This window comes from Balaenoptera musculus, chromosome 12 (assembly GCF_009873245.2).
Source record: "Balaenoptera musculus isolate JJ_BM4_2016_0621 chromosome 12, mBalMus1.pri.v3, whole genome shotgun sequence".
Classification (NCBI taxonomy): Eukaryota; Metazoa; Chordata; class Mammalia; order Artiodactyla; family Balaenopteridae; genus Balaenoptera; species Balaenoptera musculus.
This window is the reverse complement of record NC_045796.1, coordinates 73401544-73418428: the sequence shown is the minus strand read 5'-3', so window position 1 is coordinate 73418428 and position 16885 is coordinate 73401544. Positions and strand designations below refer to the sequence as shown.

The window sequence follows — 16885 nt, the reverse complement described above, 5'->3', positions numbered from 1 at the left end:
AGTGCCATCTTGCTCCAGACCTACCACCCAGTAGAAGATCAGTAGATGTTGAATAAATGAAGTCCCCTTCGTTACGCAGCTCCCACCCCAAAGGAGCACCTCTCCTAAGGAGGAGAATAAAGAGAGTAAGAAAGGATGTGATTAGAATTTTGGTGGGACTGAGGTGGGCAAACATTTTAAAGGATGCTCGTCCAAAGTAGAGAAAGCCAACTAGCCTCGGGACAGACAGAAACTGACGCGCTCCCCCTGGAGGCCGCATGGGATGCTCACAGGGTGACCCAGATCCCAGCCCAAGGCCAGGTCGCAGGTCCTCAGTTTGGGTGTGGGCGCCAGCAGGAGCCTGAGACGCAGGATTTGCCTTGTGGAGAGCGCGTTCCGGGCGGAGACAGGCTTGCGATGGGGTTGGGGGAACGCCCCTGGTTCTTCTAGACGCTGGGGTCTAAGAGCCGGGGGATTGGCAGTCAAAGAAGCAGTCCCGAACACCCCCGCTATCCCTCCAAGCACACACTTGGGAGTATCTTCTTGACCTTATTTAAGGGATGCACCCTAGCACAGCGACAGACATCTCTTGTGAACCGACTCATGAATTTTTCCTAATGCATGAGTGTATTAGGAAAGGGGGGGTGTTCGGGACTGCTTTTTTGAGTGCCAATCCCCCGGGGCAGAGGCGCTGGGGTGAGAGGCTGCTCGGTCCGCCCCGCACCTCCTCGTAAACCCTCCCCAGAACCCCCTCCTCCTCCTCCCCGCCTGCCCCCCTCCTCTCCCTTCGCCTCCGACACTCCCCCCCGCCCCCCGCCCCCGGCGGCCGCCCCGGTTCCCGCCCCCTCTCCCCTCCCACCTCCGCGACGCGGCGCTCAGCTCGCCTCCCGCCTCCCCGCAGTCTCAGCCGCGAGCTCCCGGCGGCGCTGGCGGGCGGTGGCCTGGCGCCCGGGCTCTGACTCCGGCTTGTCCCGAGGCTCGAGGCAGCTGCATCCCTGCCCTCCTGCCTCGCCGGCATCGGTGACTGCCTCGGGGGCACTTTGATTCGAGCAGGGCAGCGCCCCCGGGACCGAGTGAGCTTCGCAGGTAAGGATGGAAACCGCCCCCCGACCCCGGACAGGGCGAGACCCTAGAACCTGGAAGTTTCCCCCGAGAAAGGCAGGACCCACCCGGGGAGAACTTCTTTGAAGGGCTCTAAAGATAGGGATCAAACTTAGCAGTTTTAAGTCATCAAAGAAGCTACTCGTCCAAATAGGCAATTCTTTGTGTCGGCCTCTGCACCGTTTAATATTAACAGTAAAATTATTTGCATTGGAATATAAATGGAATTCTTTCCACTTAAGCACTACCAGAGGGGGCCCTCTTTATTTTTATGATTATTAACAGATGCCATTGAAAAAGGTGTAAAACGCATTCCTGGAAAGTCTCGTCTCCTTGAAAGCCTCTTTGGCAGAGTTACTATGGAAGCTAGGAATCTCTCTCTCTCATCAACCTGGCTGCACAGGTCAGCAAAAGGAGCAGCGGAAAACATTTTTTAAGTGAGAAGATGAAATGAAATTGAAAAGTCTTGGACTTGCTTTAAAATACTCTAGGAAAAAAAAAAGGTGGGGGAAGACAACTGAGTGAGACAAGATTGTTAAAATGTTGGTAATTGTTGCCGCGGGATGACGGGCATGTAGGGTTGTAATTTTCTACTTTCTAGCTTTCCCTCTGCTTTGGAAATTTTCTATCATAAAAGTCTTTGAAAAGTTGTAGAAACACTTCCTGCCTGATTCCTCTGACCTTTTTACACTGTCATTGATTCGAAAGAAGCTGCATATCCTGTCTAGGTGTTTTTTTCCCTTCTATTAACTCTTCTCACTTCTGAAATTCTCATTTTATCTCAAGTGCATTTGTCTCCACAGAGAGTTATAAAAGTCGTATTTTGCTGCTTGGAGAATTATGCTTAGGATCTGGTATATAATTTAGAAGAGGGAAGGTTAAAATTCCAGCCAAATAAGACATCTAGGCTTGAAAGTAGTGTGTGAGCATCATATGGAATTTTATGTTTATTAGGAAATAACTAGAAGAGCTCCTTTAACGTGAGAAGAGGTTGGATGTGGATACTCTTCCTGTTTTTCCTCCAGACAGCTCGGAACCCTGCACACTTTTAAGAATCTTTTTCGTGTTTTCAAATGTGAGATTGTTTAGCCTAGTGCCTGGCACATAGAATGTGCTTATTATGTTAAAGTAATCAACTGCTAATGTGAGTTAATTTCCCCTGTTGAGTTCATTACTTACCTTTCTCTGCCCAATGCTCAACTATGCAAGGCAAGCGCATTGCATTTTAACAGCGGGATCAGACTCAGAATTTTGGAGGCTGAAGCTATCTCGCCTGGGTTAACTTTGCACTTGAGAAATCTGAGATGAGAGATTGGAAACAGCAAAGTATGAAGGTTATTATTTTATGACTTTGCTTAACTAAAATTTTTTCAAAAGCTTCACAAGCTTTAACAGATGTTTGCTTAGCTAGAAACACAGTGATCATAAGATGCTTTAAAGCCTGAAGAGTAGCAAACCTAATACAGTTCCAGATATTCTTCTCTTTCCAAGGCCAACTTGCAAGATAAAAAATAAACGCTGTGCATTTCCTATGTCAGTGGATGAGAGAGCCAGCAGAGGGTTCCCTTGGGGCTCCCTCAGTGCCATTCACCCCAAATTTGATTTACACACAGCATATCCATTGCACAAATTGAAATATACAGGTCCTGGAAAAATAGCTTAAAAAACAAAGGGAAGTTTTATTTTTTTATTATGATGAGAAACAGAAGTTGTGGGTTACTGTAAAGTAATCAACTGTGTAACTTTACCATCTTCCTTTCCCTCCACTACTGCTAAACTTTTCAAGCAGACATTACTCTGTCTCATTCCTGAAACTAAACCTGAAGATATTGCTAAGGTATGATATTTTGAATAGCAATTGGCACATTGTCAATGAACTTCCTTGCCATTTATTTTCAGCATAGAATCAGTGGAGAGCTTACCCTTTGGAAGTGAATTATTAAGTATTTGATAGACATGGGAAATATTTGACAGGCTGAAGATTTTTCTTCCTGTTGAAATGAACTGCAGCACATTTGGGGGACTATTTAGCAGCGCTGGAGGTCATAGTGGAAGTGTGCTGGCACCACAATGGTTTGGGGAAACCACCTGCCAGAAAACCGTCTGGCTGTAGACAGCATTATCAGCTCTCAGCTCATCCGGATGGGCTCTGTGGCCTGGAGATGGGTTTTCTAAATGTGATCAATTCCATGTGATAACCATCTAGTATATTATTAGCCAGTTAGACTTCTCTCCCTCCCATGAATCCTACATGCTTTTAAAATAAATTCAATTTTGTACCTCAAGGAACGTAAACCATCTGAAGTGTGGGATTTTGGATTGGGCATCACCAGGCTAGCTTCGCCATCTAGTGGTAGAAATAGGGATAGCAGGCAAGTTCCTATCCACCTCCCCCCAACCCCTCCCCTCACCCGGGACTAGGAATTGAAGCGGCTTGAGGCTCAGTGATGAGTAAGTTAACTCGTGTTTTTTTCATTTGTGATTTAATCTAGGACTTTAGAGCTAAAAGAGATCTTAGAAATTTTCTAGTCCAACTCAGTGGCTAAGGAGGACTTATCACAGAGTTTCATAAGCAAGGAAAGAGGCTTATGAAATGATGCACAGCACTGTAAACATTGTGTGTATTTGTCGAATAAACACATTTATCTATCCTGTTCCAATTCTTGATTCTCCCTAGCAATACTGCTGCATGCTACCGGAATGTTTTATCACGATCTTCTGATTTTAGCTCTCATGTGGTGTGTCTGTATAATTTTCCTAAAAATGAACATTTTCATTTATGTTTAAGTCTCTGAACCAAACATTCTTTTCCCCCTTATATCACTCCCCACTACTTCTTTCTTTCCAAACATCCAGGGCAGACAGTTTTAAAAACTAGGTTTTTACCTTTCTAAGTATATTGCTATCGCTGCTGTAACAAATTACCAAAACCTTCGGGACTTAACAGAGTATCCTATAGTTCTGGAGGCCAGAAGTCCAGAGAGGGTAAGCAGGGTTGCCTTTTTCCCTGCAAGTTCCAGCAGAGAATGTCTCCTTACCTTTTCAGGTCCTAGAGGCCACCCGCATTTTGTAGCTCGTGGTCCTGCCTGCCTCTGACCTCTGCCTCCATCTTCACAGATCCTTCTCGTTCTTGACCCTCCCGCCTCCTTCTCAGAAGGATTCCTGTGATTACATTGGGCTCACCTGGGTAACCCGAGCTAATCTCCTCATCACACAATCCTTAACTAATTCACATTTGCAAAGTCTCTTTTACCAAGTCAGGAACACAGTCACATGTGACACATTAGGATGTGTCATAGTCACATCCTAATCTGGGGATTAGGATGTGTTACAGGCATAACTTGGAAATACTGTGGCTTCATTTCCAGACCATTGCAATAAAGCGGCTATTGCAGTAAAGCGTCACGTGATTTTGGGGGTTTTCCCAGTGCATATAAAAGTTACTGTAGTCTGCTAACTGTGCAATAGCATTATGTCTAAAAAACAACGTATACAACAATTGAACACACACTTTGTTGCTAAAAAATGCTAACCATCATCTGAGCTTCAGCAAGTCATAACCGTTTTGCTGGTGGAGGGTCTCGCCTCGATGTTGGTGGCTGCTGACTGAGCAGGGCAGTGGCTGCTGGAGGCTGGGGCGGCCGTGGCAGTTTCTTAATATTAAGACACTAATGAAGTTTGCTGCATCGAAGGACTCTTCCTTTATGAACGATTTCTCTGTAGCATGCAATGCTGTTTGATAGCATTTCCCCCACGGAACTTCTTTCTTGAGCTGCTTTATCAACTAAGTTTATGTTACATTCTAAATCCTTTGTTGTCATTTCAACAATCTTCACAGCATCTTCCCCAGGAGTAGATGGCATCTCAAGAAACTACGTTCTTTGCTCACCCATAAGAAGCAACTCCTCGTCTATTATAGTGTTATCATGAAATTGCAGTAATTCAGTCACACCTTCAGGCTCCACCTCTAATTCTAGTTCTCATGCTGTTTCCATGACACCTGCAGTTACTTCCTCTTCTGAAGTCTTGAACCCCTCAAAGTCATCCATGAGAATCAACTTCTTCCAAACTCATGTGAATGTTAATGTTTTGACCTCTATGACTCATGAATGTTCTTAATGGCATCTACGATAGTGTCTTCTTTCCAAAAGTTTTCAACTAACTTTGCCCAGATCCATCAGATGAATTACTATCTGTGGCAGCTGTAGCTTTATGAAATGTATTTCTTAAATAATAAGACTTGAAAGTCAAAATGACTCCTGATCCATGGACTGCAGAACAGACGTTGTGTTAGCAGGCATGAAAACAACATGAATCTCATGGTAGATCTCCCTCAGAGCTCTTGGGTGACCAGGTGTATTGTCAGTGAGCAGTAACATATTTTTTTCTGGGTTAAGAGTCCATTTTAATTAGATTCAGTTACTTAGAATCAGTTCATCTCAAAACATCTGTGTATTATCAAAGAAAATATAGGGACTTCCCTGGCGGTCCAATGGTTAAGAATCCGCCTTCCAATGCAGGGGATGCAGGTTAGATCCTTGGTTGGGGAACTAAGATCCCACATGTGGCGGGTCAACTAAGTCCACGAACCACAACTAGAGAGAAGCCAGAGCGCTGCAACGAAAGATCCTGCACAACTATACCCGGCGCAGCAAAAAAAAAAAAAAAAAAATTAAAAAAAAAAGAAAATATAAATTACAGTTCTCAAAATTCAAAATTAGTGAGCAGTCGTATTTTGAAAGGAGTCTTTTTTTCTGAGCAGTAGGTCTCAACAGTGGGCTTGAAATATTCAGTAAAGCATGTTGTAAACAGATGTGCTGTCATCCAGGTTTTGTTGTTCCATTGCTAGAGCACCGGCAGAGTAGATTTAGCATAATTCTTAAGGGCTATAGAATTTTCAGGATGGTAAAGGAGCATTAGCTTCAGCTTAAAGTCACCAGCTGCATTAGCACCTAACAAGAGGGTCAGCCTGTCTTTTGAAGCTCTGAAGCCAGGCACTGACTTCTTTCTAGTTGTGAAAGTCCAATAGCATCTTCTTCCAATCGAAGGCTGTTTTATCTACATTGGAAATCCGTTGTTTAATGTAGCCACCTTCATGAATTCTCTTAGCTAGACCTTCTGGAGAACTTGCCGCAGCTTCTACACCAGCACTTGCTGCGTCACCTGGTGCTTTTCTGTTATGAAGATGGCTTCTTTCCTTAAACCTCATGAACCAGCCTCTGCTAGCTTCAGATTTTTCTTCTGCATCCTCCTCACTTCTCTCAGCCTTCATAGAATTGAAGTGAGTTAGGGCCTTGCTCTGGATTAGGCTTTGGCCTAAAAGAATGTGTGGCTGGTTTGATCTTCTATCCAGACCATTGAAACCTTCTCCATTATCAGTAATAAGGCTCTTTTGCTTTCTTATCATTTGTGTGTTCACTGGAGTAGCTCTTTTACTTTCCTTCAAGAACTTCTTTGCATTCACAACTTGGCTAACTGGTGCAGAAGCCTAGCTTTCAGCCTATCTCGGCTCTCCACATGTCTTCTTCATTTCTAGCTTCTGATTTAAAGTGAGAGACGTGCAACTCTTCCTTTCACTTGAATACTTAGAGGCCATTGTAGGGTTATTAAGTGGCCTAATTTCAATACTGTTATGTCTCAGGGAACAGGGAGGCCCAAGGAGAGGGAGAGAGATGGGGAGAGTGCCAGTGAGTGGAGCAGTCAATCACACACAATACTTAAGTTCACCCTCTTATATGGGTGTGGTTTGTGGCCCCCCCTGAAAAAATTACAAAAATAACATCAAAGATCACCAATCACAGATCACCATAACAAATACAATAATAATGAAAAGGGATTACCAAAATGTGACGCAGAGACACGAAGTGAGCAAATGCTCTTGGAAGAATGGCACTGATAGACTTGCTCAACAAAGAGTTGCCACAAACCCTCTGTTTGTAAAAAACACATTATCTACGAAGTGCAGTGAAGCACAATGAAACGAGATCTGCCTGTACTTGGCGTACCACAGTGAATGAAGTCCACAGCAGTCAGAGATGCATGAAATCCCTTATAAATACCTATGTAGATTTTGACCCCTATTCTTTGATGCTTCTAATAATAATTGCTGCCATTTGCTGAGGGCTTACTGTGCTCTGGGCACTGTATTTATAAATATATAATACTAGTGTCTCACAAAAATACTCCAAAACATTATCCCTGTTGAACCAACGTAGAAAGTAACGTTTGGAGAGATTAAGTGACCTTCACAAACTCATACTGCTGAGAAGTTGCAAGTGGACGTCAGTTGGTTTGGCTTCAAAGCCCGCTGACACCACTGTCATTGACGCACCCCAGCTCTCACTGTCCCTCTTGGTCACGTCACTAACACTATTACTTTCTCGTCATACTGATCCCACACTTTTTAGCCCAAATGTTGCCTCCATTTCCGTGCTCCAGTTAGTGACTGACATTCACTGGGAGCTTCAAGTGCGCTGGGAACCGAACTTTCTAAAATACCTATTCTCCTCTGCATCTGCTCCCAATTTGCGAAAGTGACTCAAAGTTTGACAAGTGTTCTCCAAAACCTGACCCATTTAATGCTCGCTTTCTACCTGTCTGCTCTCACTAGTAATGTTCCTCCTCTCCTGCCCTGGCCTTTTGCCTAAGCCAGCACTTCTCTCTGCAGATACAGAGAGTATCTGGTCCAGACCGCAATGTCTACCTGTTGTGTGTCAGTCTTGACCGAGCAGGTAGAAGTTGAACGTGGAGGAGGAGGGAGATAGCTGGAATATGTTTTCACATTCGTGCACATGTGTAAATGTAGGCAGTGACGCTGGGAGGGGTGAGTGGCTGGGATCATGAATGGCTAAATAAAGGATAGGCAAGTTGTCAAAAGTGGTTATGCAGTCATTTCTGTGTCCTAATATACATTAAGGTAGAAGTTGGTGTTGGCCCTATGAGGCCATTGATCTGAGTGGTCCCTGACTCGTATCAGCCCCCCAGAAAGTGTTTGACAGAGTAATGCAAAATTATGATCCAAGGCAGCATACTATACACATGAACTTGGGCAACTACTTCACTGTCCATTACGAGGGACCAGGTGAAAAGAAGGGCCCAAGTAAGTGTGACTCTATCACCTGGTGCAGATTCTGGATGGTAAATCAGCTCATGTTCATTTACAAGAAAAATAGTTCATTCAAAACATTTAATATAGCAAGATCATCTAATCTTTCTTTCGTCTGCCTGACATAAGTTAAAATATAAACTTTAAAGGGTAACAAACCAAAAAACAAAAGAGAAACAGCCTGAGAATGTAATTATGTCATGCCATAGTAAAATTCTATACACTCTAGATGACTCAATCAAAAAGTTAGGTTTTTCTTTCACTGTAAATCGCTCCCTTAGAGTAATTATTCTGACACTGACTGTTTCTTTTTAGGCTGAGGGCCTGTTGCAGTTCCAGAATTCTTAGGGTAGATTCAGGCTAAAAATAAGACACGGGAAATGCAATTCAAGTGTTCTGTGGCTGGGTAAGGTTTAATCACACTGAAGTTTAATAGCAATGAGAAAAATATATTACAAAGCCACAGATATTCATAGAAATGAGTAATTAGGAAAGCATTCATTTGGGAAGTCTCTAAAGTGAAGCTGTCCTTGAACAAAAAACAAAACAAAGAAAAACGGAGTTTGAGAGTGTGTCAGAAACTATACTGAAATAAAAATATTTGAGTGTAAAATTGACTTTCCAGAAAACTAAGAGCGCTATAACTTTGCCTTATATAATGAATTGTTTTAAAGTGATATTAATTCACCCATTAAGGTAGAATAATAACTCTAAAAGAACTTATTATTGATTGTGTCTATGCTCTGGGCTCAGTGGTAATTCTTTGCATATATCAACTTATTTAATTCTCACAATTACGTTATGAAGTTGAGATTACTATTATCTTCACTTTGCAGATGAGGAAATGGAAACCTAATTGAACTTAATGAACTGCCCATATTCAGTTGCCTAATAAGTGGTAAAGATGACACTTAACCCAAGTCTTCTTACTCCTTGGTCTGCCCTTGTAACCACTATGCTGGTAGAGATACCCAAATATTCTAAATACTATCAGCATTCACATTTCTAAGAAAGCATAAGCAAGCAACCAAACAAAAGCAATAGTAAGTTATCTCTTGTAGTTATGGGTGGTCATTTCTGTTAATAGTATAGACCAGGTAGAAATGTGGACTAATATCTGCTTCATCAGTAAGAATTCATCTATAAATCCTGGTATTCTTGCTTCCTGCCTAATTCTCTTCCCTTCCATTCGTCTCCATGGTCCAACCCATAATCAACTATGTGTACATTGACTCGTGGTGAGAGCCATGACTGCAACCTCACTTTCATTAACCAAAACTGGAATTTGAAGCCCCAAATCCAAGCCATCTGGAAAGTGACAGGGAAGGTCACAATTATAATGGAAGACAGGAAAAAGGAGGAGAATGAGGGAAGACATGGGACATTAAAGCTTTCAAAATACTATAACTGCTCCACCAGCTGGGACCGTGTCTCTTTAGTTAGTGCTTTTTGGATGACAGGCGTCTATAGATGTACCCACTGAACCATGGCTTGCTCTATCAGCAAGAGCTATCATTTACGTTACATTGGCGTTTTACCACAAGGCAAACTTAGATTTCCCAAAAGAAAGTGTCCTGAGACATCTGTCCAATTTGAAATTACAGGCCAAATTAGACAGGCTCACTAAATCCATGTCCTTTATTACTGTGATTCTGAGGTCATATGACAAGGCTCTGCCCTTCCCGTGCCCAAGGATAGATGTGGGCATGGCTTTTATTCCTGGGCTGCATTGCAGCTGAGTCCCTCAAAGGGCACCAGACAGGGCTGGCGAACTAACACTCTTGCATCATCTGTAGCGTCTGTAGCATCAGAGGTGTTACGTACAAGCCTACTGAATTTGAATCTTTTCAGAAGTATTATTAAATCACTTATGTAAAAGTATGTTTTTTTTTTCTATTAAAGGTGGAACCATTCAATATTAACAGTTGCTGACATAGTAAAAGAGCAAAGTTTAGAATAAATTTATTTTGTACACAGAGATGAAGCAGAGGTCCTTTGAAACCTGGTGAAGCAATCATCCCTGGAAAGTCCACCTTCTGGGAGGGGCTTAAGCTGCTACACCAGGACCTTGGCTGCTGCAGTGGTTCTGAAACTGTACTGAGTATCAGAACTGCCTGGAGGGCTGTGTACAACATGCCTAGCTGGGAACCCGCACCCCTCCTGGAGAGTTTTGAACAGTAGGTCTGGGTTGGGCCCTGAGAATTAGCATTTTTAACAAGTTCCTAGGGGCTGCTGACACTGCTGGTTTGGGAACTACAACCTGGGAATCCCTTGATGTGACACAGTTTATTTTGCCACTCACAAGTACAGAATCCTACTAACAAAATCTTACTAACAAAATCTTATTCAAAATTCATTTTGAATCCAAAGGCAGGAAAAAAACCAATTTCCCCGCTCAAAGCAGTCAGGCAGAAGGAGTTCCCCATTACTCACAGGAGGGTCAGCCTTTTTGTTCTATGTAGGTCTTCAGCTGATTGGATGAGGCCCACCCACATTAGGGAGAGCAATCTGCTTTACTCAGTCTACCAATTCGAATGTTAATATCATCCAGAGATACCCTCCCAGACACACCCAGAATAATATTTGACCAAATATCTGGGCACCCTGTGGCTCAGTCAAGTTGACACATAAAACTAACCATTACATGGGACTTTCTTAAAAGTCTGACTACAGAATTAATGCACAGGGCACATGTTTTATTTGGTAAAGAATAAAGGAACTTCTAAATTTGAGATTCATATTCTAGGTCAATTATTTGTATAGTAAAATACCATCTGGTCTGTTATAATTTAATATTTGCGTTCTGCCTATCTAAATCCTAACTAGCTAAAAATTTGCAAGGCTAAATTAAACAACACTGGAAAAAAAAAAACCAACCCAAATCCGAAAAACAAAACCTAACTGTGGAAGCAATACCACAACACCATGATTTTGACGTTCTCTCTTTTGCCTAGGAATGCCTTTCACACATTTATTACTGCACAGATCATTATTACCAAGTGTTAAAATGTACAAAGTGATCCTGTGTATTTTTTTTTTTTTTAAATTTTATTTATTTATTTATTTACTTATGGCTGTGTTGGGTCTTCGTTTCTGTGCGAGGGCTTTCTCCGGTTGTGGCAAGCGGGGGCCACTCTTCATCGCGGTGCGCGGGCCTCTCACTATCGCGGCCTCTCTTGTTGCGGAGCACAGGCTCCAGATGCGCAGGCTCAGTAATTTTGGCTCACGGGCCCAGTTGCTCCGCGGCATGTGGGATCTTCCCAGACCAGGGCTCGAACCCGTGTCCCCTGCACTGGCAGGCAGATTCTCAACCACAGCGCCACCAGGGAAGCCCCTGTGTATTTTTTAATGTGGGTAATTGGCTGATTCTCAGTCTTTGCTGTAATCATATATTAAGTACATAATGAACAGCTGTTATCACATAGGGCTAAATAAAAAATCGATTTTTAAAACTTTTGTTTCCCACATCAAAAAACTCCCTTGGTTGAAATTTTGCTAAGATTCAAGTAGATAAAAAGATATATATACATCTTTTTTTAATCATCTATTATGGCCTGTTGATAAACTAAGAGGCAGCAAATAACTCTGATTTTAGCTTTTTTTTTTGGAAAGACATAACTTTTCATCTTGGGAACCACCCAGTTAAACATACAATTTCAGGGTCTCAGTAGAGTTACTGAGTTGTTAGCCTTTGTCATTCCAATCCAATTAAATAAAATGGATGAAATACTCATTATGAAAATTGCACAAAAGGCAACAAAAGAAAATACTAAGTGGTTCAACAAAATCATTACTGATATAATTACTGCTTTGTGTAAAGTCAAATTTGCCATGGTAATGATTAGAAAATATTGTGACATGAGTGTGGATTTTTTTCTCAAGTATATTGTTTACTGATTTTTTGGACAATATCCATCAGTCTACAGAAGAATGCCCTGTCTCCAAAATAAAGCACAAGCTATTCAGCAAACAATACGAATATTAACCAGAATCACCATTACTTAGCATTCAACTGTGAGCAAATGGGAAAAAATGGAAATTGCAAAACTTCTATGTAATTTTGCTGATGCCAAGTCATGGTAAAGATTATTCTAAACTTGCTTAACATGTTCCAATGTATGATCATTCAAATTAATTATGTCATGTTTTCAAGAATAGATCATGTTTAAATAACAAAAAGGTTAATGTAGTATATGTTTTTGTTTTATCAAAAGAATGTTATTAGTTTGTTAATAAAATTCTGTACTTGTATATGGCAAAATGAACTCTGCTGTGTCAAGAGATGCCCACATTCGGCTCTGAATCAGAGACAACTTTTGCTTTTCCTGCCAGCTCCCAGGATCTTATGGGTGTACCCTGCTTTGTGGGCCATTCTTGACATTCCTTATTAGCTTTCTTTTCTTTGATAAGCAAAGAAAGCTTATGAGAAAGCCTTGAGAGTGAAGGTATTGTAGGAATAATCTAACCTTGAACTGCCTCTGCTTTGTACACAGTGCAAATCATTTGCTAAGCCTGGATATTTTAACTATTAGTTAAAAACAACTTGGAACGTAGCTTACAAATTTCCAAATTGCTGCTCCAAAGACTGCTACTCCCCCTCACTCTCACCAAGCAACAACTGACAAACATCAGTTCTAGGAACAGATTTACATACCAGTGAACCTAGAGGAGCAGGAAATGAAGGCAAGAAGATGTAAACAGTAGAAGAGGTATTATACAATTTAAACAGTTTTCAGATGAGAGACCCAGGATGAAAGGGACTATATTTCATCAGGATCATGTTCCCCCAAGTAGCAAATGCATAACCATCGCCTGTGCTCCATAAATTCTTACAATTTTAATATAAAGTAAAATGCCACTATAAAGTATTTTCGTGTGGTGCTTTGCTTAGGTGGTAGTTCCAAGCACAACTTTGTTTAAAAAAAGGACAGGGTACATTTTTCTTATTTTCGGATAAAAGGGCCTGTGCTGTGTATTTTCTTTTTATGATTAGGGGTTCTGCTTGTAAAAATCAAAGCAGGTCAATAGCAGAGGAGCCCATTTATTTACTTCTAAAATCTCTACTGAATATTTTAGAATATTATCCTATGATTTTAATTGCACCATCAATCAGCTTGGTCTGCAAGCCGTGATTAAGGGAAATTCATTGTATTCCAGTGAATGCTTTTTTTGAGCTCTATGCTAGCCATTTACATTGTAGAGATGAGGAATTTGTGATCCCTGCTTTTATTAAGAAGCTTAGTTCAGGGAAAGGGCCGGACATCTGCTGTTATCTTTATTTCTAAATCATCTGGAGATAAGGTTGTAGGAGACCTTGGAAGGAAGATGGTGTGGCTTATGCAACAGAGGACCCCAGTTTGCCACCCCTTCTTATTCTCCCATGTGTTGGGTTGAAAGAGGGGAGAAAGAGAGGGTGATGGCAGATGGGGGTAGGATGCACAGGGATTAGGGCTGGTGGAGGGAAGTCTGAGTGAAAACAATTTACTGATTTTGGATGTCTGTATGAGCCTACTTAGTAGGGTGTTTATCTAATCTCAGTAAAATCTAAGTACAGTGAAAATATGGGCTCCTATTTGTGGTGAAGCTACCTTTAGGACCCAAGACCTAAATGAATGATAAGTAACATATTTTAAAAGAAACCATTATAAAGCTTCTCTTTCTATCTTAAAGGACAACGTAGAAGAACAAAATGGAAACGATGCTGTTTTGGTTGATACTTTTCACCCTTGGGCGGACTCCCATCGATGGATCTGAAATGGAACGGGATTTTATGTGGCACTTGAGAAAAATACCCCGGCTTGTCAGTGAAAGGACCTTCCATCTCACCAGCCCCACCTTTGAAGCAGACGCTAAGATGGTGTTAAATCAAGCGTGTGGCATCGAATGCCAGAAAGAACTCCCGGCTCCCAACCTTTCTGACCTGGAAGACTCTCTCTCATATGAGACTGTCTTTGAGAACGGCACCCGAACCTTGACCAGAGTGAAAGTTCAAGGTTGGGTCCCCGAGCCACATGAAAATCTCACTGCACAGGGAGCACCTGTGAGGAGAAGGAGACACGTGTACGGCACTGACAGCAGGTTCAGCATCTTGGACAAGAGATTCTTAACCAATTTCCCTTTCAATACGGCCGTGAAGCTCTCCACGGGCTGCAGTGGTATCCTCGTCTCCCCCAACCACGTCCTAACAGCTGCCCATTGTGTCCACGATGGAAACGACTACATCAAAGGCAGCAAAAAGCTAAGGGTAGGGTTGTTGAAGATGAGAAATAAAGGTAGTGGCAAGAAACACAGAGGTTCCAGGAGGAGCAGGAGGGAAGCAAGGGGTGGTGATGGAAGAGAGGGTAGCAGAGAGAGTCTGAAGGAGAGAGCCAAGGCCGGAAGAAGGAGAAAGGAATCGGCTCGGGGTCAGAGAGCTGCTGATGGGATGCCCTCCTTCCAGTGGACCCGGGTCAAGAACACCCACATCCCCAAAGGCTGGGCTAGAGGAGGGAGGGGAGACGCGGCCTTGGATTATGACTACGCCCTTCTGGAGCTGAAGCGTGCTCACAAAAAGAAATACATGGAGCTGGGAATCAGTCCCACCATCAAGAAGCTGCCAGGCGGGATGATCCACTTCTCAGGATTTGATCACGACAGGGCAGATCAGTTAGTCTACCGGTTTTGCAGTGTGTCCGATGAATCCAATGATCTTCTCTATCAATACTGCGATGCCGAGTCGGGCTCCACTGGCTCTGGGGTCTATCTGCGTCTGAAAGATCCAGACAGAAAGAGATGGAAACGCAAAATCATCGCGGTCTATTCCGGCCACCAGTGGGTGGACATAAACGGTGTTCAGAAGGACTACAACGTGGCCGTGCGCATCACGCCCCTCAAGTACGCCCAGATCTGCCTCTGGATGCACGGGGATGACGCCAGTTGCACCTACGGCTAACGGATACCTGAAACGAGGTTGTGGATGACCTACATCGCAGAGAAAACTAGTTCTGATTACTCGAGTAAAGATCACTTCATAGGTTTTGCTTGGACTTGAACCCTATCAATAGTATTTCAACATGTTTATTTTTTCAAAATTAGGAGCTTTTCATACATTTTAAAAAGGTGTAGGTACACATCCTACAATTAGATGGACACTTCAATGCCAAGTATATATTCTTCTTTACATGGTGATAAGTTTCATTGGTGGGAAAATTTTTGTTTCTTTCTGCCTTGTTAAAGATTAGACACTCTTTAAAATTTCAAGCTGGTATCATAAATAATATGTGATTTCTCAATGGACTAACTCTCAGGGTCCTACTCTAAGAAGAGGCTAATAGGGTGCCGGTTGTGTATTAAATGTGAAACTGCATATACAGAGGGGGCAGTAACACAAGTAGAATCAAGTTTGAGACAGTTATAACACAGTTTGTACTACTCTGAGGTAGACCCATTCAGCTCATGCCCTCCATGTTTATATTGTGTTTTCCATTGGGTCTGAGAAACTAGTTTTTTTTCTTTCTTTCTTTCTTTTTTTTTTTTTAAGAATTACAATGAACAGCAAGCTTTATAAACAAAACTATTAACTGTTTTACTGCTTTAAAAAAATACCAACTGAAGTGTTATTATTTATGGGAGAACTACTTTGTTCTATGAAATAAATCTAATTTAAAAACAGGGAAACTGAGACATTTTAAGATCTCAAGTTTTTATTTAACTAGTATTCAAAACATGGACTTTTCAAGTATGCGTAGGAAGACAGTTCCAATGTTAATAAATGATCAGGTGTTGAAAGCCACATCATTTTATACAGCTACACAGTCTCCTATGAATGAGGTGTTACAGTTTGAGACAAGGAATTCTATCGTCTTTTTTAAGAGAAAGCCTTTCTTCCCCTTGACAAACTTCGCTTTTCTTAATAGGGCCATAGACATATTATTTTGGTGAATTCTCTGATTAGCGATTTTGGATATGTCCTTTTAACAAAATGAGTATAATTTATGAATATAATTTTTAAAAGAAAGTTCTGATCATTTTCATTAGGGACCAAGGCGGTGCACACACTCGGGCCATCATGGCAGCCTCAGCAGACAGAGTCCAGTGGCTGCCCTGGGGCAAAACACAGAGTAGACACTCAATACATATTTCTTGAATGATCAGATATTTGCTGAATGGTTGTTGTACAAGCGGTTTAGTTCAGGCCATTATGTTTAAAGCGTTTTAGTGATTTGTAATTGAGTACACTATAAAATTCAAGAGTTGCAGACCTTATTTCTGGGCTGCTCTTCCTGGTAATGTCTAGGGTACACACTCTTCTCTTGGGACACACCCAAGTCATTGATTCTGCCTGAGTTCCAATTTATTTTACTTGTTATTATTTTCTGTAATAAGGGGAAGTTATACCCTTGACTAGTATGCAAAGGAATACATGATTAGATTATGTTAAAAAGTGATTTTGTAAATGGTGTTGAAAACAGCTGAAATTTAGCACAAGTTATATTCTTTTATAATGTGAATCTGTTAAAAATCATTCAATAAAAATTTAAAAAATAAATCAACTATAACTCTTACTGTATTTGTATATATGTTTTACATACAAGGTTTTAGCAAGTATTAAATTAACTGTTTATTTAAAAAAATGATTCTACTTAATTCTAAGCACATTTTGCTGGGAAGTATTTTATCATTGGTGGTAGTGGAATAGGGCTATGGTCTCAAAAACTTTGA

At 41.6% G+C, this 16885-nt stretch overlaps 1 protein-coding gene across 1 annotated transcript; it reads left to right on the top strand.

The window, feature by feature from the left end:
- The first annotated feature begins 879 nt into the window (after nucleotides 1-879).
- PRSS35 (serine protease 35) lies at nucleotides 880-16727 on the top strand. The gene is made up of 2 exons (XM_036872217.1): nucleotides 880-1065; nucleotides 13856-16727. Exon 2 carries the CDS (start codon nucleotides 13875-13877, stop codon nucleotides 15114-15116), a length of 1242 nt encoding a protein of 413 aa, XP_036728112.1. The 5' UTR covers nucleotides 880-1065; nucleotides 13856-13874; the 3' UTR covers nucleotides 15117-16727.
- Nucleotides 16728-16885: the final 158 nt, after the last annotated feature.